The sequence below is a fragment of the Globicephala melas genome, chromosome 11 (genome assembly GCF_963455315.2).
Source record: "Globicephala melas chromosome 11, mGloMel1.2, whole genome shotgun sequence".
In the NCBI taxonomy this organism is placed as follows: Eukaryota; Metazoa; Chordata; class Mammalia; order Artiodactyla; family Delphinidae; genus Globicephala; species Globicephala melas.
This window is the reverse complement of record NC_083324.2, coordinates 13,060,677-13,087,892: the sequence shown is the minus strand read 5'-3', so window position 1 is coordinate 13,087,892 and position 27,216 is coordinate 13,060,677. Positions and strand designations below refer to the sequence as shown.

Genomic DNA, 27,216 nt, shown 5'->3' with positions numbered 1-27,216 from the left:
TTGAACATGGAATAATGTTTTTTAAAGAATCACTCAGTAAGGTGATAGAATGTTCTATATTTTGATCTTCCCGTTGGAGTATACCAAATGCATCAAGCTGTGTGCACTTACAACTGGTATATTTTACCATATACAAATTACAGCTCAACTTTCCATAATCTATCAAAACATCCAGTGCTACTCCCTTTACTTCAGAAAAAAATGTAGCATCCTCCCTTTGATGCCCAAGACAGCAATAAGTCCATTACAGAAAGAAAAAAGCTATAAAGAATGATCTAGTGGTTTTTTCTTCCATAAAAATTAATTATTCTATTTTCTATATTCTCTTCCAGCTGTGGGCCCAGATTTTTCAAGAACCCTCTTAAAAAGAGAAACGCTTGTCAAAGTGGGAGGTGAAGTTGTCATTGAGTGTAAGCCGAAAGCCTCTCCGAAACCTGTCTACACCTGGAAGAAAGGAAGAGACGTATTAAGAGAAAATGAAAGGTATTATCTTGAAGTAATTTTAATATTTGATTAACCTGCAATAATTTATAGGTCTGTTATTAATAGTCCTAGAGGGAAGAATTTACTCTCTGCTCTTCGTGAATTAACTGTTAATCAAAGAACTGAAGCTTTGGAAAAGGGTGGTAAATTAGTTGGTCTTTATAATCCTTCTTGATATTAAGATTCTAGAAAGCCCTTTCTGCACAGAGAGGTCACATGGTCCCTCTTGAAGGCTGTTGGAGCTGCCCAAAGATGAGCAACTAGAAATAATCTTTCTTAATTTTAGCCTAAAATTTATTTGTAGGTTTGCCCACTTTTCTCCATCCTACCTCCTTTTCGTATAAACAAGTAAATCCAGTTCTTCTTTGCGATGACAACCCCTTCAGATAGTTGGCAGTGGCTAGTATGTCTCTTGTTAGTCTCTCCTTTTTTGGAGCTAAATGTCTCTAATTCCAAAACTCATTCTCAAATAGGATGGTTTTGATCATTTTAATCATGTCTTTGTGAAACAGAGTTCCAAAAAGAAACTTTTTTTGAAAAGTTTTTTTTTTTTTTCTTTCTGATATCTAAACTCGTCACCCGTGTTTCCTATTGTAAGGGAATTACGTTTAGAAGCCATGTTGTTTATATAGTGTAATTACAGGGGTTGTTGGGGTTTTAGGTCACATTGTGACAGATGGCAGGTATCTCTTAAGACCTTTTCTTGGCCATCACCTCCATAAAATATATCCCCCACCCCTTTCCGTAATCTACTCAATCTGTTGGAAAATGATAATTGCACATGAGTCCATGTCCCACATCAGATCACATATACCAGCTCTATACATTACGATTTTCATGGATGCTAAAGGTCAAGTACTCAAAGATGCAATTGGGGAAGGCTGTAAAAATGTGTATGTATCAACTTTATACCTGTACACCTTTGGATTTGCATATGCAAAGTAGATCATTGCACTGATGATATTGTCCTTATTAATGATTTTTGCCAACAAACCTGATATGGTTTATAGATGGTGTATTCACATATATTAAATCTGTAATATACATCTCTCTCTGATTTCTGTCATATCAAGAAAGCAGTATAGTTTACAAATTATTGGCATGGCATTTAAATCTGGAGCCAAAGTTGGAACTTGAGAGCACAGTTTCTTATTTTATGTACCACATGTATTGCTTAGATTAAGGCTGAATTTTTCAAGTTTTAATATAACCATGATATGAAGAAAACAGTTTTTTTAATAATATGAATAAGAGACAGACATGTCAAAAACCTTGAATGAATGAAGCTCGAGCAACATGGTAGATCAAAATCCAGGAGAGGCAAATAAGCTTTGCCACTGTCACAAGCAGCCTGCAGTGTTTTAAAACAAAAGGAAATTTCCCATCCACACTGCACGCGCACCAGGGGTCTGCTGGGGGCTTTGCTGCCTTCTAAAGTATAGGCTGGTAGAATAGCACTCTCTGGAACATTCGAATTGCAGAAGGAAGAGAGGGTGGCTAAACATGCATGGGCTCTTAAAGCTTCTGCCCAGAAGTGAAACACTTCTTTTTCACTCATGTTTCAATGGCCAAAACAAGTCACATGGCTTTGCCCAAATTCAACCCAGCAGGGAAATACAGTCTTACTATGTGCCTAGAAGAAAAGGGACAGCCTAACATTTTGAACAGTATTAATGATTGTTTACCACTGCTATAACTTAATCATTGCTATAAGTTGATTAAATTAACTATGGGAAAATGATATATCAATATCAAGAATTATTTTTAATAAGTGAATTTAATTGACTGTTTCTACCACTTAGCTTACCACAAAGCTTATCTCTCTCCAATTTTTGTTTTTTCTTCTGACTTGATTAATGGGGTTCAAATATTGCTTCAACATTTATGTGGCGCTAAAGATATCTTTAAAGCGAGGGAACTCCCCATCATCACTCAAGTCTTAGTATTTATCACCTCCACCTCCAGTGTCACCAGGCATGACCCAAACTATCAGTATTAGCACTTTTTCTCTTCATGGGTGCTGTGTTCTCACAGTTTTATTTCTCCCTGCTACCCCGCTCAAAATATATTAAACAGGTAGGTTGATTTCCCTAATGAAAATGAATCCAAAAGCTGGCCAGGTGTAACTTAAAGGGGAATGGTGGGGACTTCAGTGTGTGCCCCGTCCAAGGGAGACACCTGCCACTCAATTCTGGCATATTTTTGCCACCAAATGGACATGCAGGTCCGTTGCCTCCCCACCATCTCATTTTTCAAGGGAAACTAGAAATAAGGAATTTAATTTGAACTATCTTAATTTTTAATCATCAGCACCTTTTTAAAATTTTAATGTTAGTACAATATGGTCCACACATCCATGGATCAAGTTTACTCCATGGGCTGCTGGTTTTTAAGTTACGAGAAAGACATAATCTCAGCTGAACATCCTGTAATTTCTGAAAAGTGTAAAAAGTAAGAAAGATATTACCATTATTTTCTCATTGGCAGAGAAGAAATTCCACCATTTTCCTCTATTTTTTTCTGATAAAGGAGAAGCATAATTAAGTGGATAAGTGAACAAAAGCAATCATATGCAGAATTCAGAAGTGAAAAATTTTAGAATTCCTATTTTAGAAAAGGATTGACATTGTTAGAACAACACAAAAGAAAAAATTCTTTGACTGTGTCCAGTGTTGAGTAATACTTTCTAATATACTGACTTGTTAGCCCTAATTCTTTTTTTTTTTTTTTACATCTTTATCGGAGTATAATTGCTTTACAATGGTGTGTTAGTTTCTGCTTTATAACAAAGTGAATCAGTTATACATATACATATGTTCCCATATCTCTTCCCTCTTGCGTCTCCCTCACTCCCACCCTCCCTATCCCACCCTTCTAGGTGGTCAGAAAGCACCAGCTGATCTCCCTGTGCTATGCGGCTGCTTCCCACTAGCTATCTATTTTACATTTGGTAGTGTATATATGTCCATGCCACGCTCTCGCTTTGTCACAGCTTACCCTTCCCCCTCCCCATATCCTCAAGCCCATGCTGTAGTAGGTCTGTGTCTTTATTCCTGTCTTACCCCTAGGTTCTTCATGACATTTTTTTCTCTTAAATTCCATATATATGTGTTAGCATACAGTATTTGTCTTTCTCTTTCTGTCTAACTTCACTCTGTATGACAGACTCTAGGTCCATCCACCTCATTACAAATAGCTCCATTTCGTTTCTTTTTATGGCTGAGTAATATTCCATTGTATATATGTGCCACATCTTCATCCATTCATCCAATGATGGGCACTTAGGTTGTTTCCATCTCCTGGCTATTGTAAATAGAGCTGCAATGAACATTTTGGTACATGAGTCTTTTTGAATTATGATTTTCTCAGGGTATATGCCCAGTAGTGGGATTGCTGGGTCATATGGTAGTTCTATTTGTAGTTTTATAAGGAACTTCCATACTGTTCTCCATAGTGGCTGTACCAATTCACATTCCCACCAGCAGTGCAAGAGTGTTCCCTTTCCTCCACACCCTCTCCAGCATTTATTGTTTCTAGATTTTTTGAAGATGGCCATTCTGACTGGTGTGAGATGATATCTCATTGTAGTTTTGATTTGTTAGTTTTGATTTAGTTTGTTTTGATTTGCATTTCTCTAATGATTAATAATGTTGAGCATTCTTTCATGTGTTTGTTGGCATCTGTATATCTTCTTTGGAGAAATGTTTATTTAGGTCTTCTGCCCATTTTTGGATTGGGTTGTTTGTTTTTTTGTTATTGAGCTGCATGGCCTGCTTATAAATTTTGGAGATTAATCCTTTGTCAGTTGCTTCATTTGCAAATATTTTCTCCCATTCTGAGGGTTGTCTTTTGGTCTTGTTTATGGTTTCCTTTGCTGTGCAAAAGCTTTGAAGCTTCATTAGGTCCCATTTGTTTATTTTTGTTTTTATTTCCATTTGTCTAGGAGGTCGGTCAAAAAGTATCTTGCTGTGATTTAAGTCATAGAGTTTTCCTCTAAGAGTTTGATGGTTTCTGGCCTTACATATAGGTCTTTAATCCATTTTGAGCTTATTTTTGTGTATGGTGTTAGGGAGTGATCTAATCTCATACCTTTACATGTACCTGTTCAGTTTTCCCAGCACCACTTATTGAAGAGGCTGTCGTTTCTCCACTGTACATTCCTGCCTCCTTTATCAAACATAAGGTGACCATATGTGTGTGGGTTTATCTCTGGGCTTTCTATCCTGTTCCATTGATCTATCTTTCTGTTTTTGTGGCAGTACCTTACTGTCTTGATTACTGTAGCTTTGTAGTATAGTCTGAAGTCAGGGAGCCTGATTCCTCCAGCTCCGTTTTTCGTTCTCAAAATTGTTTTGGCTATTCGGGGTCTTTTGTGTTTCCATACAAATTGTGAAATTTTTTGTTCTTGTCCTGTGAAAAATGCCAGTGGTAGTTTGATAAGGATTGCATAGAATCTGTAGATTGCTTTGGGTAGTAGAGTCATTTTCACAATGTTGATTCTTCCAATCCAAGAACATGGTATATCTCTCCATCTATTTGTATCATCTTTAATTTCTTTCATCAGTGTCTTATAATTTTCTGGATACAGGTCTTTTGTCTTCTTAGGTAGGTTTATTCCTAGATATTTTATTCTTTTTGTTGCAGTGGTAAATGGGAAGGTTTTCTTGATTTCACTTTCAGATTTTTCATCATTAGTATATAGGAATGCCAGAGATTTCTGTGCCTTAATTTTGTATCCTGCTACTTTACCAAATTCATTGATTAGCTCTAGCAGTTTTCTGGTAGCATCTTTAGGATTCTCTATGTATAGTGTCAGGTCATTTGCAAACAGTGACAGCTTTACTTCTTCTTTTCCGATTTGGATTCCTTTTGTTTCCTTTTCTTCTCTGATTGCTGTGGCTAAAAATTCCAAAACTGTGTTGAGTAAGAGTGGTGAGAGTGGGCAACCTTGTCTTGTTCCTGATCTTAGTGGAAATACTTTCAGTATTACACCAATGAGGACGATGTTGCCTGTGGGTTTGTCATATATGGCCTTTATTATGTTGAGGAAAGTTCCCTCTATGCCTACTTTCTGCAGGGTTTTTATCATAAATGGGTGTTGAATTTTGTCAAAAGCTTTCTCTGCATCTATTGAGATGATCATATGGTTTTTCTCCTTCAATTTTTTAATATGGTGTATCACATTGATTGATTTGCATATATTGAAGAATCCTTGCATTCCTGGAATAAACCCCACCTGATCATGGTGTACAATCCTTGTAATGTGCTGTTGGATTCTGTTTGCTAGTATTTTGTTGAGGATTTTTGCATCTATGTTCATCAGTGATATTGGCCTGTAGTTTTCTTTCTTTGTGACCTCCTTGTCTGGTTTTGGTATCAGGGTGATGGTGACCTCGAAGAATGAGTTTGGGAATGTTCCTCCCTCTGCTATATTTTGGAAGAGTTTGAGAAGGATAGGTGTTAGCTCTTCTCTAAATGTTTGATAGAATTCGCCTGTGAAGCCATCTGGTCCTGGGCTTTTGTTTGTTGGAAGAGTTTTAATCACAGTTTCAATTTCAGTGCTTGTGATTGGTCTGTTCATATTTTCTATTTCTTCCTGATTCAGTCTTGGCAGGTTGTGCATTTCTAAGAATTTGTCCATTTCTTCCAGGTTGTCCATTTTACTGGCATAGAGTTGCTTGTAGTAATCTCTCATGATCTTTTGTATTTCTGCAGTGTCAGTTGTTACTTCTCCTTTTTCATTTCTAATTCTATTGATTTGAGTCTTCTCCCTTTTTTTCCTTGACGAGTCTGGCTAATGGTTTATCAATTTTGTTTATCTTCTCAAGGAACCAGCTTTTAGTTTTATTGATCTTTGCTATCGTTTCCGTCATTTCTTTTTCATTTATTTCTGATCTGATTTTTATGATTTCTTTCCTTCTGCTAACTTTGGGGGTTTTTTGTTCTTCTTTCTCTAATTGCTTTAGGTGCAAGGTTAGGTTGTTTATTTGAGATGTTTCCTGTTTCTTAAGGTAGGATTCTATTGCTATAAACTTCCCTCTTAGAACTGCTTTTCCTGCATCCCATAGGTTTTGAGTCGTCGTGTCTCCATTGTCATTTGTTTCTAGGTATTTTTTGATTTCCTCTTTGATTTCTTCAGTGATCACTTCGTTATAAAGTTGTGTATTGTTTAGCCTCCATGTGTTTGTATTTTCACAGATCTTTTCCTGTAATTGATATCTAGTCTCATAGCGTTGTGGTCAGAAAAGATACTTGATAAAATTTCAATTTTCTTAAATTTACCAAGGCTTGATTTGTGACCCAATATATGATCTATCCTGGAGGATGTTCCATGAGCACTTGAGAAAAATGTGTATTCTGTTGTTTTTGCATGGAATGTCCTATAAATATCAATTAAGTCATCTTGTTTAATGTATCATTTAAAGCTTGTGTTCCCTTATTTATTTTCATTTTGGATGATCTGTCCATTGGTGAAAGTGGGGTGTTAAAGGCCCCTACTATGAATGTGTTACTGTCGATTTCCCATTTTATGGCTGTTAGTATTTGCCTTATGTATTGAGGTGCTCCTATGTTGGGTGCATAAATATTTACAATTCTTATATCTTCTTGGATCGATCCCTTGATCATTATGGAGTGTCCTTCTTTGTCTCTTCTAATAGTCTTTATTTTAAAGTCTATTTTGTCTGATATGAGAATTGCTACTCCAGCTTTCTTTTGGTTTCCTTTGCATGGAATATCTTTTTCCATCCCCTTACTTTCAGTCTGTATGTGTCTCTAGGTCTGAAGTGGGTCTCTTGTAGACAGCATATATATGGGTCTTGTTTTTGTATCCATTCAGCCAATCTGTGTCTTTTGGTGGGAGCATTTAGTCTATTTACATTTAAGGTAATTATCGATATGTATGTTCCTATTCCCATTTTCTTAATTGTTTTGGGTTCGTTATTGTAGGTCTTTTCCTTCTTTTGTGTTTCTTGCCTAGAGAAGTTCCTTTAGCATTTGTTGTAAAGCTGGTTTAGTGGTGCTGAACTCTCTCGGCTTTTGCTTGTCTGTAAAGGTTTTAATTTCTCCATCAAATCTGAATGAGATCCTTGCTGGGTAGAGTAATCTTGGTTGCAGGTTTTTCTCCTTCAACACTTTCAATATGTCCTGCCACTCCCTTCTGGCTTGCAGAGTTTCTGCTGAAAGATCAGCTGTTAACCTTATGGGGATTCCCTTGTGTGTTATTTTTCCCTTGCTGCTTTTAATATGTTTTCTTTGTATTTAATTTTTGACAGTTTGATTAATATGTGTCTTGGCGTATTTCTCCTTGGATTTATCCTGTATGGGACTCTCTGTGCTTCCTGGACTTGATTAACTATTTCCTTTCCCATATTAGGGAAGTTTTCAACTGTAATCTCTTCAAATATTTTCTCAGTCCCTTTCTTTTTCTCTTCTTCTTCTGGAACCCCTATAATTCGAATGTTAGTGCGTTTAATGTTGTCCCAGAGGTCTCTGAGACTGTCCTCAGTTCTTTTCATTCTTTTTTCCTTATTCTGCTCTGCAGTAGTTATTTCCACTATTTTATCTTCCAGGTCACTTATCCGTTCTTCTGCCTCAGTTATTCTGCTATTGATCCCATCTAGAATATTTTTAATTTCATTTATTGTGTTGTTTATCATTGTTTGTTTCATCTTTAGTTCTTCTAGGTCCTTGTTAAATGTTTCTTGCATTTTGTCTATTCTATTTCCAAGATTTTGGATCATCTTTACTATCATTATTCTGAATTCTTTTTCGGGTAGACTACCTATTTCCTCTTCATTTGTTAGGTCTGGTGGGTTTTTATCTTGCTCCTTCATCTGCTGTGTATTTTCCTGTCTTCTCATTTTGCGTATCTTACTGTGTTTGGCATCTCCTTTTTGCAGGCTGCAGGTTCGTAGTTTCTGTTGTTTTTGGTGTCTGTCCCCAGTGGCTAAAGTTGGTTCAGTGGGTTGTGTAGGCTTCCTGTTGGAGGGGACTAGTGCCTGTGTTCTGATGGATGAGGTTGGATCTTGTCTTTCTGGTGGGCAGGTCCACGTCTGGTGGTGTGTTTTGGGGTGTCTGTGAACTTATTATGATTTTAGGCAGCCTCTGTACTAATGGGTGGGGTTCTGTTCCTGTCTTGCTAGTTGTTTGGCATAGGGTGTCCAGCACTGTAGCTTGCTGGTCATTGAGTGAAGCTGGGTGCTGGTGTTGAGATGGAGATCTCTGGGAGATTTTTGCCATTTGATACTGTGCTGAGCTGGGAGGTCTCTAGTGGACCAGTGTCCTGAAGTTGTCTCTCCCACCTCAGAGGCACAGCACTGACTCCTGGCTGCAGCTCCAAGAGCCTTTCATCCACACGGCTCTTTTTCATATTCTTTTCCATTATGGTTTATCACAGGATATTGAATATAGTTCCCTGTGCTGTACAGTAGGACCTTGCTGTTTATCTATCCTGTATGTAATAGATTGCATCTTCTAATCCCAAACTCCCAATCCATACTTCCCCCACTCTCCCCTCCCCCTTGGCAACCACAAGTCTGTTCTCTATGTCTGTGAGTCTGTTTTTGTTTCATAGATATGTTGATTTGTATTATATTTTTAGATTTCACATATAAGTGATATCATATGGTATTTGTCTTTCTCTTTCTGACTTACTTCACTTAGTATAATAATCTCTAGGTCCATCCTTGTTGCTGCAAATGGCATTATTTCATTCTTTTTTTATGGCTGATTAGTATTCCATTGTATATATGTACCATGTCTTCTTTATCCATTCGTCTGTCAACGGACATTTAGGTTGTTTCCATGTCTTGGCTATTTATTGTAAATAGTGCTGCTATGAACATAGGGGGTGCATGTATCTTTTCCAATTATAGTTTTGTCTGGGTGTATGCCCAGGAGTGGGATTGCTGGATCATATAGCAACTCTATTTTTTGTTTTCTTTTGTTTGTTTGTTTTTGTTTTTTTTGCGCTACTCAGGCCTCTCACTGTTGTGGCCTCTCCCGTTGCAGAGCACAGGCTCCGGACGCACAGGCTCAGCGGCCATGGCTCACGGGCCCAGCTGCTCCGTGTCATGTGGGATCTTCCCACACCCGGGCACGAACTTGTGTCCCCTGCATTGGCAGGCAGACTCTCAACCACTGCGCCACCAAGGAAGCCCAATTTTTGGTTTTTTGAGGAACTTCCATAATGTTTTTCGTAGTGGCTGCACCAATTTACATTCCTAACAGTGCAAGAGGGTTCTCTTTTCTCCACACTCTCTCCAACATTTGTCACTTGTAGACTTTTTAGTGATGGCCTTTAACATTTGAATAAAAGATTATTCATCTCGATTACAAAATATCAATATAAACCAAGTTTCGGTGGAACAAAATTTGTGATCAAGCACCACTTTTTATTAATGTTCTCCCTAGAGCTTATGTTTTGACTTTGCCAAATGCTACTTAAGTGAGTTTTAATTTCAAATTGAACTAATCAGCTGCCTACAAATGAGTTTACAATAAAAGTATAAGAAGCAATATTTTTAAATGTTTACATTTTGATCTTATATGGTGGTATTATGGTTATCTCAGTGGGTATAGATTCAAAAGTACTGATTTAATGTTAACATGTGAGCAATTTTTAAAATATGTTTGTATGTCCTTACTTTGGTTTTTCAAGGCTTTAGAAATTTAAATCAGATTTACACTGGCCTTATTTATATTAAACCAATCATCTAAATGAAAGACTGAATCTTCAGTTTTTATAGCTTTGCTGTTGTGTAGGCAGAATAGCCATAAACATAAATCATTTCTTGTTTTCTTGTATATTTATCCAACAATAGGAGTGTAGGCAATAGCAGACATTTAAAACAGGGATGACTTGTCACAAAGGTGCAAGTACTTTACTTCTCAGGAGAGGCCTCTAGATGCCACCAAGGCAGTGGCATCATTTGGATTAATTGAGCAGTTAAGCCAACTAACTGAATAAAGTTGATAATTTTGTTTACTTTTAGTTTCTAGACAGAAGGCACTTGAGGCAGATGAGGTTGAAGTTGATCTATTACAAACAAAAACATCAAAATATAGAAATAACAGAACCATTAATAAACACCTAGGCTCCTAGAATTATAGGGAGCCATTAAACCAACCTTGATGGACTGTTGATTGCAAGTGACAGAAACTCAGCTCTGAGCTGGCTTCAGTACAAAAGGGAATTCATTGGCTCCGTGTTTGAGAAGACCAGGGATGGGCTGTGACTTGAGGTGTGACCGGGTTCAGGTGCTTACACGGTGACATCAGGAATGGATGGCTCTCTTCATCTCTCATCAGTGCCTTGCTCTTTGTTGGCTCCATTTTCTGATGGATTGTCCTCTCCTGGCGGTAGGATGCCTGCCAGCAGCACCATGCTTGCCCTGTCTTCTAACAGTTCCAGAATAGGTGTTCGTGAAATTGAATAAACCTGCCTTGGTCAGTGATCTTCCCTGAACCAGTAACATTCAAGGGGGTGTGATGCACTGATTAGAAGCACATGATCGTGTGCTTATCCTAATCTAAGCTACGAGGCCCTTGGAGAAGCGCCCCCTCAGACCTCATGGACTGAGAATGGGACAGGGGTTTCTCCAAAGAAATGTAGGGTCCTACAACCAGAAAAAGAATAAATGGATACTAGGCAGGCACTAATGTCAAATTCCTACTCTAGTCATGGAGCCTAGCCTCCATTCCAGGACAGGGATCCCCACAATGGCTGGACCCTCACCTTCCCTGGTTACATCTAAGATGGAGACCTAACTAATTGTTAGATTATTTCTTTATAACCAATAGCCTTGTAATTTCCACTCTGAAGTTATACTAAACAATCTAATTCTTTTCCATCACCCCTCTTCCCCTTATATTCTAACAAGCTATTCTCAAGTCCTCTTTCAATTCTTTTCCAAGCCCAAATGTCCCTGATCATCTTCATATGACATTATTTGGCATCCTCTCACTGTCTTAAGCATTTCTTTCAATGTCTTTCTGAAAGCCAGAATTACATCTGCCGTTCGGAATTAAAAGAGTATTAATAAGGGAATAAATATCTTTCTTTATCTCTGCAGCAAACAATGACAATTGCTGTTCTATTATGTCCCTAAAGAGGAAAAATTATCTTCAGTGAGCTTAGATTAGTAAGGCAGGTGAGTGTACATCATAGAAAGACCACTCCCTCCCAGTGATAATTTTTAAAAATTAACTTAGTGCTTAAAGGGGTAAATCTAGCTGTCTGAAAAATTCACTTAGAGAAAATATTTTATTTCTCACTGAAGCTGAAGAAATGAGTGAAATGTTACTCTAATTAACAGTGTGTGAATAATGATTTCTTATTCTTACTCATCCTTGAGAATTTCTCTGCTTCCTTTTAGACATTAGGCTAATACATTGTATCAAGCTAATGTATAATAACTAAGTAGAGATATGCTGCTGAATGTTTCCGAAAAGAATCTGAAACTTACAGCCTGCATGTCACAGGCATGGTTTCAGAACAGCAGCAGGGCTATTTTGTCAAACTAGCCAACACAAATTTTGATCAACGAACGAAATATTCATTGGATGCTTGCCACATGCTAAGCCCTTTGCTTGGCACTGAGGACAGAGAGAAAGCGGAGACATAAACCCAGCCCTCAAGATGCTCTTAGAGGACTTCCCTGCTGGCGCAGTGGTTAAGAAGCAACCTGGCAATGCAGGGGACACAGGTTCGAGCCCTAGTCTGGGAAGATCCTACATGCCACAGAGCAACTAACCCCGTGCGCCACAACTACTGAGCCTGCCCTCTAGAGCCCCAAGCCACAACTACTGAGCTTGCGTGCCACAACGACTGAAGCCCACGCGCCTAGAGCCCATGCTCTGCAACAAGAGAAGCCTGCGCACCACAACGAAGAGTAGCCCCACTCGTCACAACTAGAGAAAGCCCGCGTGCAGCAACAGAGACCCAACACAGCCAGAAATAAATAAATAAATTTATTTTTAAAAAAGATGCTCTTAGAACAGTGCAGGGGGCCCAGTAGCAAAATAGCAATATGTTTTTCAATAATCCTAGGGCGTATGTTATAAAGGTGATATATTAAGATGGAGCATTGGAAAAGGTAGGTCAACAATAGATTGTGGAAGCCTTGAATTTTATGTCTGTAGAGTTTAGACTTGAACTCTGGGAGAGAATTGAAGGATTTTATGCAAGGGAGTGCAGAGTCATACACGTGCTGCAGAAAGGTTGCTCTGCCTGTGACATGGAGAAAGAATCAGAGTAGAACAAGATTTGGCAGGTACAGAGACCAGTTGCAGGCAGTAGGCTGGGACAGAAATCAAAAGGACTTCAATGATGTCAGTCTTCTGAGAGTATAGGAGAGAAGACAGATAGATGAGCTATTAAAGAGTAGAATTTAAATTTAAGCAGAAAGATTTTTGAAAGAAGGAAGCAAGGCTCCTCTTGAGCTAAAGTCACGTGTTCCTTCTGGAGGTTCTACGGGAGACTCGGTGTCTGGCTTTCTAGAGGTCACCTGCATTCCTTGGCGCATGGCGTAGCGCTAACAAAGTCAAGTGCAGTCCAGTTGACTTCTCACAACACAGCACTTCAACCTCCTCTTCTGCCTCTCTCTTCTACTTTGAAGGACCATCACGGTGTGTTTTGTCCAATTCTGTAACGGTAGCATCTAGGACAATGCCTGGTACAGAGTAAGTTTTCAGTGAATGAATGTCTAACAGGAACTATGGGTCTGAGTTCAGGAGAGTAAAGACAGAGACCTAGATGTCACCAGTAGATAATAAGCCATGGAGTGGAGAAGTGAATCCAGAGAGAGTTTTGTAGAATGAGAACACCTGTGAATCAAAGGAAGGAACCTTGAGGAACGGCCACATGCAAAGAATGGGTGGAAGCAGAGCCCACTGGAAGGACTGGAGTGGGAATTCAGAGACGTGGGGGAACAAGCAGGAGAGCATAGTAAACAGAAACTAAGGGAGCAGAAAGTTTCAAGAAGGAGCAAGCGCTTGGTGCTTCCAAGCAGTCCGACAAAATAATGGCTCAAAGATGAGTGCTGGACCTAGGAACCTTAACATCACCTTGGGCGAGCACATTGAGGCCACAGTGGACACATTCTGAAGACAATAAAATGGTATAATTATCCATATTCTTAGGCATTCCTTCCCAGACTGAAATATATGTTTATGTTTGCCTGACCCCCCACGGTATAATCAGAGCAAGTCTAACATCCTATGAGACTGTTCAACCCAAATAGGAGTAAAATGCATGTGTCTTGTCTAGAGACATTGAAGTCTTCATCCAAGGTGAAATTAGATCATGGCTCTAATTTGCCTCTCTTCCCTAAGGCCTTTGGAAGAGTTGAAATGCATGTAAAACGTGGAGGAAAATCCCAGCACAGGGCAGCAAAACTCCATGTTGTCTATAAGGTATGAAACTCTGGTCTGAAGACACTGGCAGTCTGGGAGGCAGAGCAAATGTGATGGCAGGTATTTGCCCAGAAGGCTGATGCAATCCTTGCATGGAAAGGGAAGTTTATTGCTTCAGGCGTTCTGTTTCCCTTCTGGAGGCAGTGTGTCTATATATGTGCTCTTAATGAGAAACCTGCCCTCAGGATATCTCTTACAGGGGCTGCAGAGGCATACAGCTCTGTTATTAGGAATTCTGCCCTGGGGAACAATTATGTTATTGCAATAATTAGAGGCACTTCATCTCCGTAATAATGGAAATCCTGTCTTGGAGGCAAAACATCATCAAAGCAATTTGAGCATCATTGCTCTAGGTAGAATCTGTTGCCCTGCTTATTGGCAGTACTATATCATTTAAATTTTGCATGTGTAGTCATGGAAATAGGCAGAGCTTATCCTGCTCTCCAGTTCAGACCTGGAACTTTCCCCCATTCCTTCCGTCTGACTCTCCTAGAGCCATGCATAAAATAGTTATGGCTTTGAGTTCCCCTGAAGAGCAGTTGCAAAAGAGTTTAGAGACATTTGTTTTTAAATGTCTGTAATGGTACACAGACCCTGTCCTGTGGAGACTCCATGAATTCAACTCTCAGCCACCAGCCTTTCCTACCTCAGTATAGTTATGTCATATTGTTTTATGGCCAGGATTTAAAGTGATCTCCAAATTCAAGCAGGGACTACCTGCCACCTGTTCTATTCATATGCTCACAGTATTGGTTATGCCTCAGGATATGCTGGCAAGAGAACTGAATTTTTATGTGGAAGTACTTTCAAAAAGGTCCCCAATCTAAAGGGAACACCTGATAAAATCCTTCTAGCTGTCTCCCATGTTCATTGTTTCTCTGTCAGTCAGTCCTCTGCCCCTGTCCTAGTTTCTACCCTTATTATCTCTTGTATAGACTTTGCCACTGTTAAACTAACCTCTTAACTGGTTTATTTGAAACCAGCCCCTCACTCAGATCTTCCACGAGATCAAACTTCCCACATCACATCCTTGGTATATTCAATTCAGTAGACATCTGTCACACCCTTCCTCCGTATAAGACACATTTGAGATTATGAACATAATTTAAAACACGGTTCTACAGGTGTCTTTTTTTTTTTATTGGAGTATATTTGCTTTACAAGGTTGTGTTAGTTTCTGCTGTACAACAGAGTGAATCAGCTATATGTGTACCTGTATCCCCTCCCTCATGAGCCTCCCTTCCACCCTCCCCATCCCACCCCTCTAGGTCGTCACAGAGCACTGAGCTCTGTGCTGTACAGCAGTTTCCTACTAGCTATCTATTTTACACATGGTAGTGTATATATGTCAGTGCTACTCTCTCAAATCGTCCCACCCTCCCCTTCCCCCACTGTGTCCACAAGTTCATTCTCTACGTCTGCATCTCTTTTCCTGCCCTACAAGTAGGTTCATCAGTATCATTTTTCTAGATTCCATGTATATGCACTAATATATGATATTTGTTTTTCTCTTTTTGACTTCACTCTGTATGACAGACTCTAGGTCCATCCACATCACTACAAATGACTCAATTTTGTTCCTTTTTATGGCTGAGTAATAGTCCATTGTATGTATGTGCCACATTTTCTTTATCTGTTCATCTGTCAATGAACATTTAGGTTGCGTCCATGTCCTGGCTATTGTAAATAGTGCTGCAGTGAACATTGGGGTACATAACTCTTTTTGAATTACGGTTTTCTCAGGGTATATGCCCTGTAGTGGGATTGCTGGGTCATATGGTAGTTATATTTGTAGTTTTTTAAGGAACCTACATACTGTTCTCCATAGTGGCTGTATCAATTTACATTCCCACCAACAGTGCAAGAGGATTCCTTTTTCTTCACACCCTCTCCAGCATTTATTGTTTGCAGATTTTTTGATGATGGCCATTCTGACCAGTGTGAGGTGATACCTCATTGTGGTTTTGACTTGCATTTCTCCAGTGATTAGTGATGTTGAGCATCTTTTCATGTGTTTGTTGGCAATCTGTTATATCTTCTTTGGAGAAATGTCTATTTAGGTCTTCCACCCATTTTTTGATTGGGTTTTTTGTTTTTTTGATATTGAGCTGCATGAGCTGCTTGTATATTTTGGAGATTAATCCTTTGTCAGTTGCTTCATTTGCAAATGTTTCCTCCCATTCTGAGGGTTGTCTTTTCGTCTTGTTTATGGTTTCCTTTGCTGTGCAAAAGCTTTTATGTTTAATTAGGTCCCATTTATTTATTTTTGTTTTTATTTTCATTACTCTAGGAGGTGGGTCAAAAAAGATCTTGTTGTGGTTTATGTCAAAGAGTTTTCTGCCTATGTTTTCTTCTAAGAGTTTTATAGTGTCTGGCCTTACATTTAGGTCTTTAATCCATTTTGAGTTTACACACAGAAATCTCTTGCATCCCTATACACTAACAAAGAAAAATCAGAAAGAGAAATTTAGGAAACACTCCTATTTACCATTGCAACAAAAAGAATAAAATACCTAGGAATAAGCCTACCTAAGGAGGCAAAAGACCTATATGCAAAAAACTATACGACACTGATGAAAGAATCAAAGACGACACAAATAGATGGAGAGATGTACCATGTTCTTGGATTGGAAGAATCCACATTGTGAAAATGACTATACTACCCAAAGCAATCTATAGCTTCAGTGCAATCCCTATCAAATTACCAATGGCATTTTTCAAAGATCTAGAACAAAAAATATTACAATTTGTATGGAAACACAAAAGACCCTGACTAGCCAAAGCCATCTTGAGAAAGAAAAATGGAGCTGGAGAAATCAGGCTCCCTGTCTCCAGACTATAGTACAAAGCTACAATAATTAAGACAGTATGATACTGGCACAAAAACAGAAATATAGATCAATAGGAACAGGATAGAAAGCCCAGAGATAAACCCACGCACCTATGGTCACCTTATGTTTGACAAAGGAGGGAAGAATATACAATGGAGAAAAGACAGCCTCTTCAATAAGTGGTGCTGGGAAAACTGGACAGCTACATGTAAAAGAATGAAATTAGAACACTACCTAACACCATACAGGTGTCATTTTGAAAGGGAAAAAATTTCTACAGTGGTTTAAAGGAAAGAGACTTTTCATCTTTTACAGGTATAAATTTTATTTTTTAACAGTATATAAAATATCATTGTATAGTCTCAACACGCATATACATATTCATATTTTGATATAAATGCAGAGAAAAAGCCTGGAAGGAACTCCACCAAAATAGTAACGGTGGTTTGCCTGGGAGTTGGGAGTATGGATTTCTTTCTTTCTCCTTTCTTCCTTCTTTCCATCCTTTCCGCTCTCCTTCCTTCCTTCCTTCTCTTTACAGTTATAAATTTTGCGTTTATGGGTATGATTATTTTATTAATGTTTATTTCCCATAACAGGCTGAAATGACCATGAGCAAACATGCCACGTGTGTTTGAGCACACGAGTGCCCCCACTCCTGGTACTGTGCCTAGAATACCGTAGATACTTAGGATTTTTGTACGAAATGAATGAACCAACATCATCTGATTCTTAGAGGAGATCAGTGGAGAAGGTGGTGATAGGATAGTTAAGTGAAAGGAGCAGCAGGAATAAAACATATTCAAAAGGAAAGTACAGAGGAATTTTTGAACAGGGGGAGATCAGGCTGAAAAATTTCTCAAAAGCAGGCTGAGGAACTGATACTTCACGGGGGAACAGACAGAGTTAGGAAATGATTTGGGCATGGCTCTCCGCACTCCTTTTAAATTGTTTCTCATCCTTGATCAGTTGTGTTCGATGTGTGTATTCAGAAAGCATCTGCTGGGCCTTCTTGTGCACCCGTCTGGGAACTCACTTGACCTTCCTAGGGTCTCTCCATCCCTCAAGCAGAGATCCACAGGTAGTTCCCAAATTCAGGTCTGCAGGCTGGTGCTGAGCTAACTGCATTGGGACCAACAGAGGTGCATTTAAAAATACAGCATCCCACTCTCTGTCCCCAAAGATTCTTTCTAAGGAATTCTGAGATGAGACCAGGAGTCTGAATAGGTTTTTAAGTTTCCCAGGTGATGCTAATGCACAACCAGGTGTGGCACTATATTAGTGGCTTCCCATTAACCTCAGGACAGACAGCCCATCACATGACCAACAAAACCCTAAACTGGTCACGCTCCAGCCACACTGTCCCAACTGCTCTCTCTTAGTCTCCCTGAATCTTACTTCTTGAGCCACATGGACCTCCTGTCATTTCTTCAAATGGCCTTATTCTTCCTGCCACAATGCTTTTCAACAAGCTGTTCTTTTTGCCCCAAACTTTCTTATCCAGTGCTTGACAAACTACAGCCCCACAGCCACATCCAGCCCTCCACCTGTGTTTGCACAGCCCGCCTGCTTGAGAATGGTTTTACATTTTCAAACGATAGGAAAAAAATAAAAAGGAAAAGAGCATTTTGTGACACATGAAAATTAGATGAAATTCGAATTTCAGCATCCACAAATAAAGTTTTATTGGACCCAGCCCCATACTCATTCATTAACAAATTGTCTAGGCTGCTTTTGTGCTCCATGGGCGGCAGGGTTGAGTAGTTGCAACAGAAACCACCTAGCTTGCAAAGCCTCAAATATTTACTATCTGGCCCTTTACAGAAAAAGTTTGTGTCCCTCGATCTAACGCATGGCATGTTTCTAGAAATGAGGGGTATTAAAACATCTTCCAGTAACACAACTCTCCCTTTGCCTGGCTTTTTTATTTTGGTTTTATTTTGGTTTGCTGTCTTTTACCTGTTCTTTGTGACTTACGTTTTGATTAAATTGTCACTTTTACTGGGTCCATCAAATGCAAAGTGAAGAGGAAGTAAATCTGGCTGGAGACCTAAATGCTGTCCCTTCTGTCTCTAGAGCAGTGGCTCCCAAATTTTGCTAGAGGGAACCTCTTTTAATGCCCCCAAAGCCTTGAACTCCCTGGAGAAATCAGCAGAGGGGAGCTTGCAAAGTGAAGACCTGAAAGGTGAGAGATGTTGGGGATGGAGAGGGAAGTGTATTTCTGGATCCTCTTCCCTAAATTTCTAGAAAACCAGTAAAAGAATGAAGCGATGGGAACTCTTCATCCCAGGTTAAGCATCTGTGGTTTACACTGACTGTTTTGCAGAGGGGTTTTCATTGTCACTTTGATTATAAAAATTATTTTTTAAATGATAAATGGTCTATTTCAGTTGAAGGAGGAGAGAGGAGATAGAAACCCCAAGACTCGCTTCCTAGGGTTTTATAAAATTCAGCTATTATGACAATATATACACACATGAAACAATTTGGAAACCACCAGTGAAGTACAAATTAACATAATATCTTCCAAACAGAAATAGGCGGCAGTGCTTAGGGAACACACAGAGAAGAAACTCTCAGAGTTAGGCAGGGTCTGCCAGAACTGGCTTCCAACTGGAGTTTAAGCAGTTGTGAAAGAAAGTGGTTGACATAGGCAGAGGGGGAAGCGGGAGGTCTCCGTGTGGGAGCTCGTGTATGTGCAAGATGAAGGGACAGATGTGAGCAAGTCAAAAGGGATCCAGCCAAGTGGGAGACTGGGTGTCGATCGAGTTTAGATGGAAGAAATGGAAGAATAATCAGTAGGGAGATGCTTCAGATTTCTTAACAAGAGATGATTAACATTTTGAAATAATGTTGACGTATAAAATAATAGTGACAGAAACACTGTGAGTCGTCTTGGCTCTGAAACAGCTCAGAAATCTCTAGTTATTAAGTTGAAATGAGACTTTGATCTCCCTTTATGTCACTAGTACATTCACGAATAAACCTTGTGCCTTGGGAATCCTTGGGGATTCAGGATACTGATTACTTTGGCTCTTTTCCTGTATTTCCTAGTTATCTTGTGGCCATCGCTTTTCTCCCATTTGTGAATAATATTACCTCACTTTTTTCAGTCTTTACTATGCCCTCTGCTAAACACTTTAAATGTGTTTTCTTTTAGTCCTCAGAAAAACTTAATGAGATCAGTCCTATTATTAACCCCATCTTGTAGATAAGGAAATCTAGGCCCAGAGAGGGTTTTCACCCTACCTAAGGTTGCAAAGCTTGGTAGTGTTAGAGCTGGGATTCAAATCTAGGTCACGCTTATTCCAGAAGCCATGTCTCTACCAGCTTTGCTTGAAGAAGGAACAAGCATTAGATGCTTCTCTCTACTTAAAGAGAGCATGGAATCTGGTGGTAAGCCAATAAATTATTAGTAAAAATAAAGCTCTGCTTTCATTACCTCCCTTTTGAAACTGGAATATTGCTGATGCCTTTAATATAGATAAATTGGCCAGAAGCAGCTTTTACTGTTACTCATTTCATATTTTCAATAATAAATTGGCAGCCTTCAGATCCATGGCTTTCTAGTTTCCTGGGGAAAGAGGCATAAGGGTCTGATTTCAGGGCTTGGGCTAGAACCATGTAAGCCCCTTGGAGAAGAGGTAAATCAAGTCCTCGAACTACCTCAGCAGTGCCTTTGTTCAGAGAAAATAGCTCTGTATCGTCAAATGGATTTACACGATCATGAAAATATTCAAACCAAAGTGGCATGTAATTCAGAGCAATTACAACTGAAGTGATGTGACTGGATATTAAAACCTGAAAGACAATATTTGTGCCTCCTCAATAGAGACAAGGCAGATAATTTGGGTTCCTCCTAACTTTGTCATCTCTAGCAAAAGTACCTGCTAGACTGTGTAGATGCTGTATAAATATTGAAAGTCTAGTGTCATGCACTATGTTTGACCCTATATTTCCATAGTGCAGTTTTATCCTCATATTTCAGTCACAGATATGTCAGAGTTAATTAGATCTCTACTAGTAAATATCCATCATGGTGTCTCTAAATCCCTTTTCTAAATGATCTAATTAGAGCAACATTTGGCTCTCTGTATAATTACAACATATGGCACCTAGAGGGTACATGTAGTAGAATTATAGGTTGCCTGATGAGAAACCCAGGTAGTAGATAAAAGACTCTATTAAACAAAGTTGCTCTGTGCGTGTGCGCGCGCACGTGTGTGTGTGTGTGTGTGTGTGTGTGTGTGTTTTAATGCATACAATTCCTCCTCCTCTCCCCAGAATAAGAAATAGGTTGTAATTCAACTGTCCTTCCCACATGAAACATAATTATGTCATAGGAGTTTTACACTTTTAAATAAAACAAGTCATTGATACTATTAGCATAAATTATTTAACCCTCCATACCTCTGAAAGTTATCATGTGAAGTAAGTCAGCAATGCTGGAAGCGGCTCTGTATAAGATAAGTTACTTGATGGATGTATTCCTCCCTCCAAGCAAAGTAACCTACCCAAATGGCTGCAAAATATATAGGCCTGAATCCTTTGACCAATAATAAAAAAGGGGTTTTTAATGCCTAGTTATCATCTCTGGAAGTAGACTAACCAGTTTGGTACGTGATGAGTTCAGTGTCAGTGTGTTGAATTTGAAAGGCTTATCATGAGAAGGTATCCTGAACTCCGCTTGGACGGGCTTGTAAGAGCCAAACGTGCACATCTTTCCTCAGGACCATGTTCAGTGATGTCACCTTGGTAGCTTGACACTGACCATAGCGGGAGTATTTACACCATGGAAATTAGCACACATCAGGACATTCTTTTCCATAGAGGGCCAGTGGTTAAACATTTACCAGCACATCATTATTTGCTGGACATAACACAGCTCAGAGTTGGCAGTGCCAGTTTGGAGTTCATGGGAGAGATGAAGACTAGAAACAGAGCTTTCCAGCTCATCTTCTTTGAAGTGATGACGGTGAATAAGTTTAATTGAGAAAAAATGGGAAAACCAAAGAGTTCTGGATAGATTCTTCCAAACTGTCGAGTGCATGAAAGAGAAAAAGAAACCCCAAAACATTCATCAGAAGACTAAGAGGAGAATCAGGAAATTGGGGTGTTGTAAAATCCCAGGTAAGAGAGTATCATAATTGGCAGTATTTGACACTGTCGGGTATCACTGAGAGGTCGTAAAGAATCAGGACCTCAAACTATATTTGGAGTGGTGTTAATGAAGTGAAAAGTAACTTTGAAATAAACACTTTCAATAAGAGCAAAAGTTTTTTCTGGCCGGATCAGCAACTGGATGCAGTAACTGATTTTTGCAGGTGTCATGTCATGAAAAGAGAAAGATCAGATACACTGGAGGGAAGTGACATGTTTGTGGCAAGGATGTTATTAGGATGGAGGACGTTGGGGCATATTTATAGCCTGAGGGGAATCACACCGAGGTAAAGAAGGAGTTAACAATGTAAGAGAGGGGAGGTATTCTCAAGGAGACAGGAGGTGTCAGACCTGAAATCAATTGTGGGAAAGAAGGATGAACCTGTCTCCTCTGACTGTGGGGAGGAAGGGAGGGTAGGTGAGGGCACAGAGAAATGTGTGAAAGAGGGAGTTGAGGAATTTCATGGAATATGGCCTTGACCATGATCTCCATAAAATGAGAGTTAAGGTCATCTTACGAGAGTGTGGCCATGGGAGGTGCTCGTGTGCTTGTGTGCTTCAGAGAGAAAGATGCCTAGACTGTCATCTATGGTCAATGTGATAGCAATTAGATAAGGTTTGGACTGTGCTTTTTATGTTTTCTGTTGCTTCCACACACATTGACTTTCCCATATATTGATTTGCTCTAAAGGGTTTTATTCCCAAAGAGGTGGTTTGTTCCAAAGGGTGCATAAAATTGTTACAGAAAAAATGAAACTGCCTGCTCTTAACACCAAGAAAAATGTTTTTCAGCTGAATTCAATATGTTCTGACTCAGAAAAAACAATGCACTTTAAAATTATTCTTCCCCTTTCTCGTTTACTCAAGGACTCTCACACCTTTAGTCACCCCTGTTCTTTCCTTCGTCATCACACTTTCCTTCCGCTTTCACTTTCTGTTGCATCGTTCTGGTCAGCGTATCTTCATCTTCCTCATCTACCTCCTCCCATGGCTTGAAACTCCATCTGTACTCACAGCTCCCGAATGTACATCTTCAGTCTAGGATTGAGCAATTTGGGCTTGACATGCCCCAAAGAGAACTCATTCCAGCCTCCAACCTCCACCCTAAAACCTATTCTTCCTCTGCTTACCCCATCTCCCTCTGGTGGTTCCAGCCAGAAACCTAGAAATCATCTTTGATTTTCCTCTTCCAACGTCCCACATATCCAATGCATTAGTAAATTTTGGTAATTCTCCTTCCAGAGAATATATAGAATCTATCTCCTTTCCATCTGCTTTGTCTGTGCCCTAGTCCAACCACCATCATCTCCTGTTGGATTATTCCGGTAGCCTCCGTCTTAGTCCGTTTGAGCTACTATAACAAAAACACTGTAGACTGGGTGGCTTAAACAACAAACACTTATTTCTCACAGTTCTGGAGTCTCTGGGAAGTCCAAGATCAATGTGTCTGCAGGTTCAGTGTCTGGTGAGGGCCTGCTTCCTGGTTCATAGACAGCGGTCTTCTCTAACCTCATGTGGCAGAAAGACGGAGGGAGCTCTCTAGGGTCTCTTAATAGGGTGTTAGTCCCATTCATGAGGGCTTCGCCTCATGACCTAATCATCTTCCAAAGCCCCACCTGCTAATGCCATCACACTGGGGGTTTGGATTACAACATACGAATTTCAAGGGGACACAAACAGTCAGTCCATGACATCCCCTAACCAGTTGCCCTGTACCGTACTCACCCCCTTCCAGCCTGCTCCCTGTACCAAGGCCACGATGGTCTTTTTGAAACATAATTCAGATCTTATCACTAACCCTTAAGACAGAAGCTGCTGACCAGGACCTTAAAGGCACTGCACGATCTGGTTCCTTATTGTATTATTTTTGTTTCAATATCCTCCCCTTCACTAATCAAAGTGGCAAAATATCTAAGACGGTGTGTATCTTGTTTTTCCTTAGATCTCCAGTGCTTGCTTTCCTCTTCAATTCCTCCTTGCATTTTTCTGAATTTGAGGTTACATACTTATGTCTGTTATACCTATTATCTATCTTCCCAGACTGGTGTGTAAGCTAGGTAGGACCGGACCTGGTTTCATTCACCACTGTTTATCCAGCACTAGTACAGGAATAGTGCTGAGGAGTTGCATCAGTAATTGTTGAATAAATGGAGAAAAGAATCAGTAAACTTACAGTGTACCTCATTTCACAAAGGATTTGAGGCTGCTTTAAAAAAATACAAGCAATAGAAAAGATAAAAGTTAGTAATTTAGAGATTGGGAATAATGGGAAATCAGTAGAAAACAAAAACGTCAGAAGTGAAATTAGTATGTGGAAACACATTCTGTATAATTCACAGACTTGGCTGTACCTGTCTTACTACCTAAGCAAAGAGAAACATAATTAGTTAAAAGAACTGTAGTATTTGTAAAATTTAAAGTACTTGTTTTGCCTGATAGTGAAATCTTAGAAGAATATTCCCCGTGAGACACAATTGCTATAGTAGATACACGATTTCATAGATGTGCCTTATATTTTTTATACATTTGTCAAGTTATGTAGTGATAATAGGCAAGTTGGTAAATTCAGTTCTGCGAGATGGGGCCAAGAATGAATGAATGAATAGTTAATTTATTATTCTTTTTAAATGGAGAGGCTCGACCCAAGGGTAAAGATTTAAGCATCTACAGCAGTATTTTTCAAAGCTAGTTCTTGGGGTGGGGGGTGGTGTGTGACACATTTTATATAAAGCAGTATTCTGTGATCAAGCAAGTATAATGTCTATATTTCAAACCTTCTCAGAGCCTTTACTATGCTATTTGCACTGAGAATCTCCAAGAATTGTGTTTCCCAAACTTACTTGGAGTTGAATCTTACGACACAGAATACCTTAAGGGGCTGGGGCTTCAGGGGGAAAAAAGTGTGGAAAACTTTCATCTAAATGAGTGTATGGGTTCATTTACTTTAGAAATTCCATCATTAATTGTAATGGTCAGAATTTTAATAAAGGTTGGTTAGAATAAATTTCAAGATTGTAATTACTGTCAAGAATATGAGATGCAGCTCTTCTGTTACCAGTTTTGTGTTATCTGTTTAGACCAGGCCTATGCTATAAAATAAGTCAAGAGAATCATTAAGACCAATGGCAGAATGCTACTTTCAGGATGGTATGCAGATGCGGGTGGACAGGGATTCTAGCAAGACTCTTCCAGTCCACAGTGTCAAAGATGGAAAAAGCTTGGTAAAAGCTACAGATACTCGCAAGTGTTTCCTGACGTATTTTTCCACAAGGGTGTTAGTTGTTACAATGAATAGCTGTATCAAAAGCAGACCAGCTCTGTCTATGTGGAATAAAAGCATGAATGACTCAAGCCTACAATTAACCAAAGAAGAGCAGGGCTTTATTCCTAGTTATTTCCTAGCTGAAAGTTCGAGCACCGTTCAGGAATATGCAGCAACTTCTTAGCGGTTTCATCATCTTCCTTTTTAATTTGGCATCCAGCAGTGTATGTTGATTAGTAAATACTTGGTTACAAAGACATAGATGTTATTCAGATTATTATATTATACAGTTTTAGAATCCTAGATATTTATATTGGCCACAAACAGTTGCCTACCAATTGGCTTGAAAGTGTTTGCTTTACCCAGAAGGAATGCCCACTTTGCCTACAGATGTATGCATTTGTATATGTGATTATATAACAGTGGAATTGTGGTACCATTGTTTTTAAAAAATCCATTGGTAAGTTATTCCTCAGAAGTTCTTAGTATTTAATTCCTAATTACTTTTACCTTTATCCTTCAAACAGGCATAGTCACAAGGCAAGAACACGGCCTAAAGAAAAGTGGATTTTGTTTTGTTTTGCTTTGTTTTGTTTTAGTTTTGCCCCGCACCTTCAAACACTCACAGAAACATCACACCTGGTTTATTAATTTTATATTAACATCAACATTATGAGGTAACTAGAGTAGAAATTGTACTTTTCCATTTTATTACTGGGAGCACTAGAGCACAGAGTAAAAAAAGAAAGAATCCAAGTAGTAGAATTTTAGAGCTAAGAGTAGTATCCAGTTGAGAACTTCTTAAACTAGATCCTCCTCTATAATACCATGTTCGTTTGCTTTCTAATAATTATTCAAAGCCAAGACCCAAGATGTTGCTGACGGAGCTTTTATCATTTCTGCTTCTCTATAAGGCCATTTAATATTTAGTTCTGAATTTATAAGTGTTTTGTTTTCTTTGACTACTGAGCTCTTAAGCACTTATCAAAAATGAAGCAGGGCTTCCCTGGTGGCGCAATGGTTGAGAGTCCGCCTGCCGATAAAGGGGACACGGGTTCGTGCCCTGGTCCGGGAAGATCCCACATGCCACGGAGCGGCTGGGCCCGTGAGCCATGGCCGCTGGGCCTGCGCGTCCAGAGCCTGTGCTCCGCAGCGGGAGAGGCCACAACAGTGAGAGGCCCGCGTACCGTAAATAAATAAATAAGCAAAGCAAAACGTATACAAACTTGGTATAAAAGAATAGTTTCAAAGTTTTCAGTGATGACCTTCATCCTTATTTAAGGCCACTTATTTGAGGCCACTGAATTGAAATAAAAATATAATATGAACACTCCCTTTAAGTTTGCTGGAAGCTTGTATAAGACCAGTATCTTAGGTTAGGTATTCTGGGAACAAACTCTGAGCTGGAGAGTTGCATGCAGAAGGGAAGCTAGGAAGGTAGAACTAGGCAGACAGAAAAGCTGCCCTACTGTGTGGTCACAGTTGAGGCTTCAGCCAACCCCACTGGGAGCTTTGGAACTGGAATTGCCCCTCAGAGGTGTCCCATCTTGAGGCCGGGGGGACTGGTCTTTGAAACCCTGGATCAGCTAGTTACGAACTTCAGGCCACCACCTGGAAGGGAGAGGGCTAATTTTGGTGTAGACAGTCCCCCACTGCAGAGGGCAGTTCAGTGAGGGACACAGCTGTGAGCCATCAACAAACAAGTCTCTTAGGCAGTGCAGGAGAAGAGTGTGCATTGGCCCTGAGGCGGGAATCTGGGTAGAGTGCACTTCTGTATACAGTTGACCCTTCCACACAGGTTTGAACTGCTCAGGTTCACTTATAAGTGGATTTTTTCTCAATAGTACAGTACTGCACAATCTGAGGTTGTTTGAATCTGGATGCAGAACGGAAATACACTGCAGATATGGGGAGCCTCATATACAGAGGGCTGCCTATAAGTTATATGCAGACTTTTGGCTGCGGAGTGTCAGCGCCCCTAACCCTCGTGTTGTTCAAGGGTCAGCAGTAATGATAAGAACTGTCACTTATCATGGGAGGAATGCTTGGAACTCTTCATCATCA

The 27,216-nt window shown here is 39.6% G+C and overlaps 1 protein-coding gene across 8 annotated transcripts in view; it reads left to right on the top strand.

The window, feature by feature from the left end:
- Window positions 1–27,216, top strand: part of CNTN4 (contactin 4) — a 973,761-nt gene that overhangs the window by 830,569 nt on the left and 115,976 nt on the right. For all 8 annotated transcript variants that reach the window (XM_060307736.1, XM_060307734.1, XM_060307732.1 and 5 more), the window contains one exon: window positions 333–483. In XM_060307736.1, coding sequence (XP_060163719.1) covers window positions 333–483 — 151 coding nt within the window. The remainder of the gene's footprint in view (window positions 1–332; window positions 484–27,216) is intronic.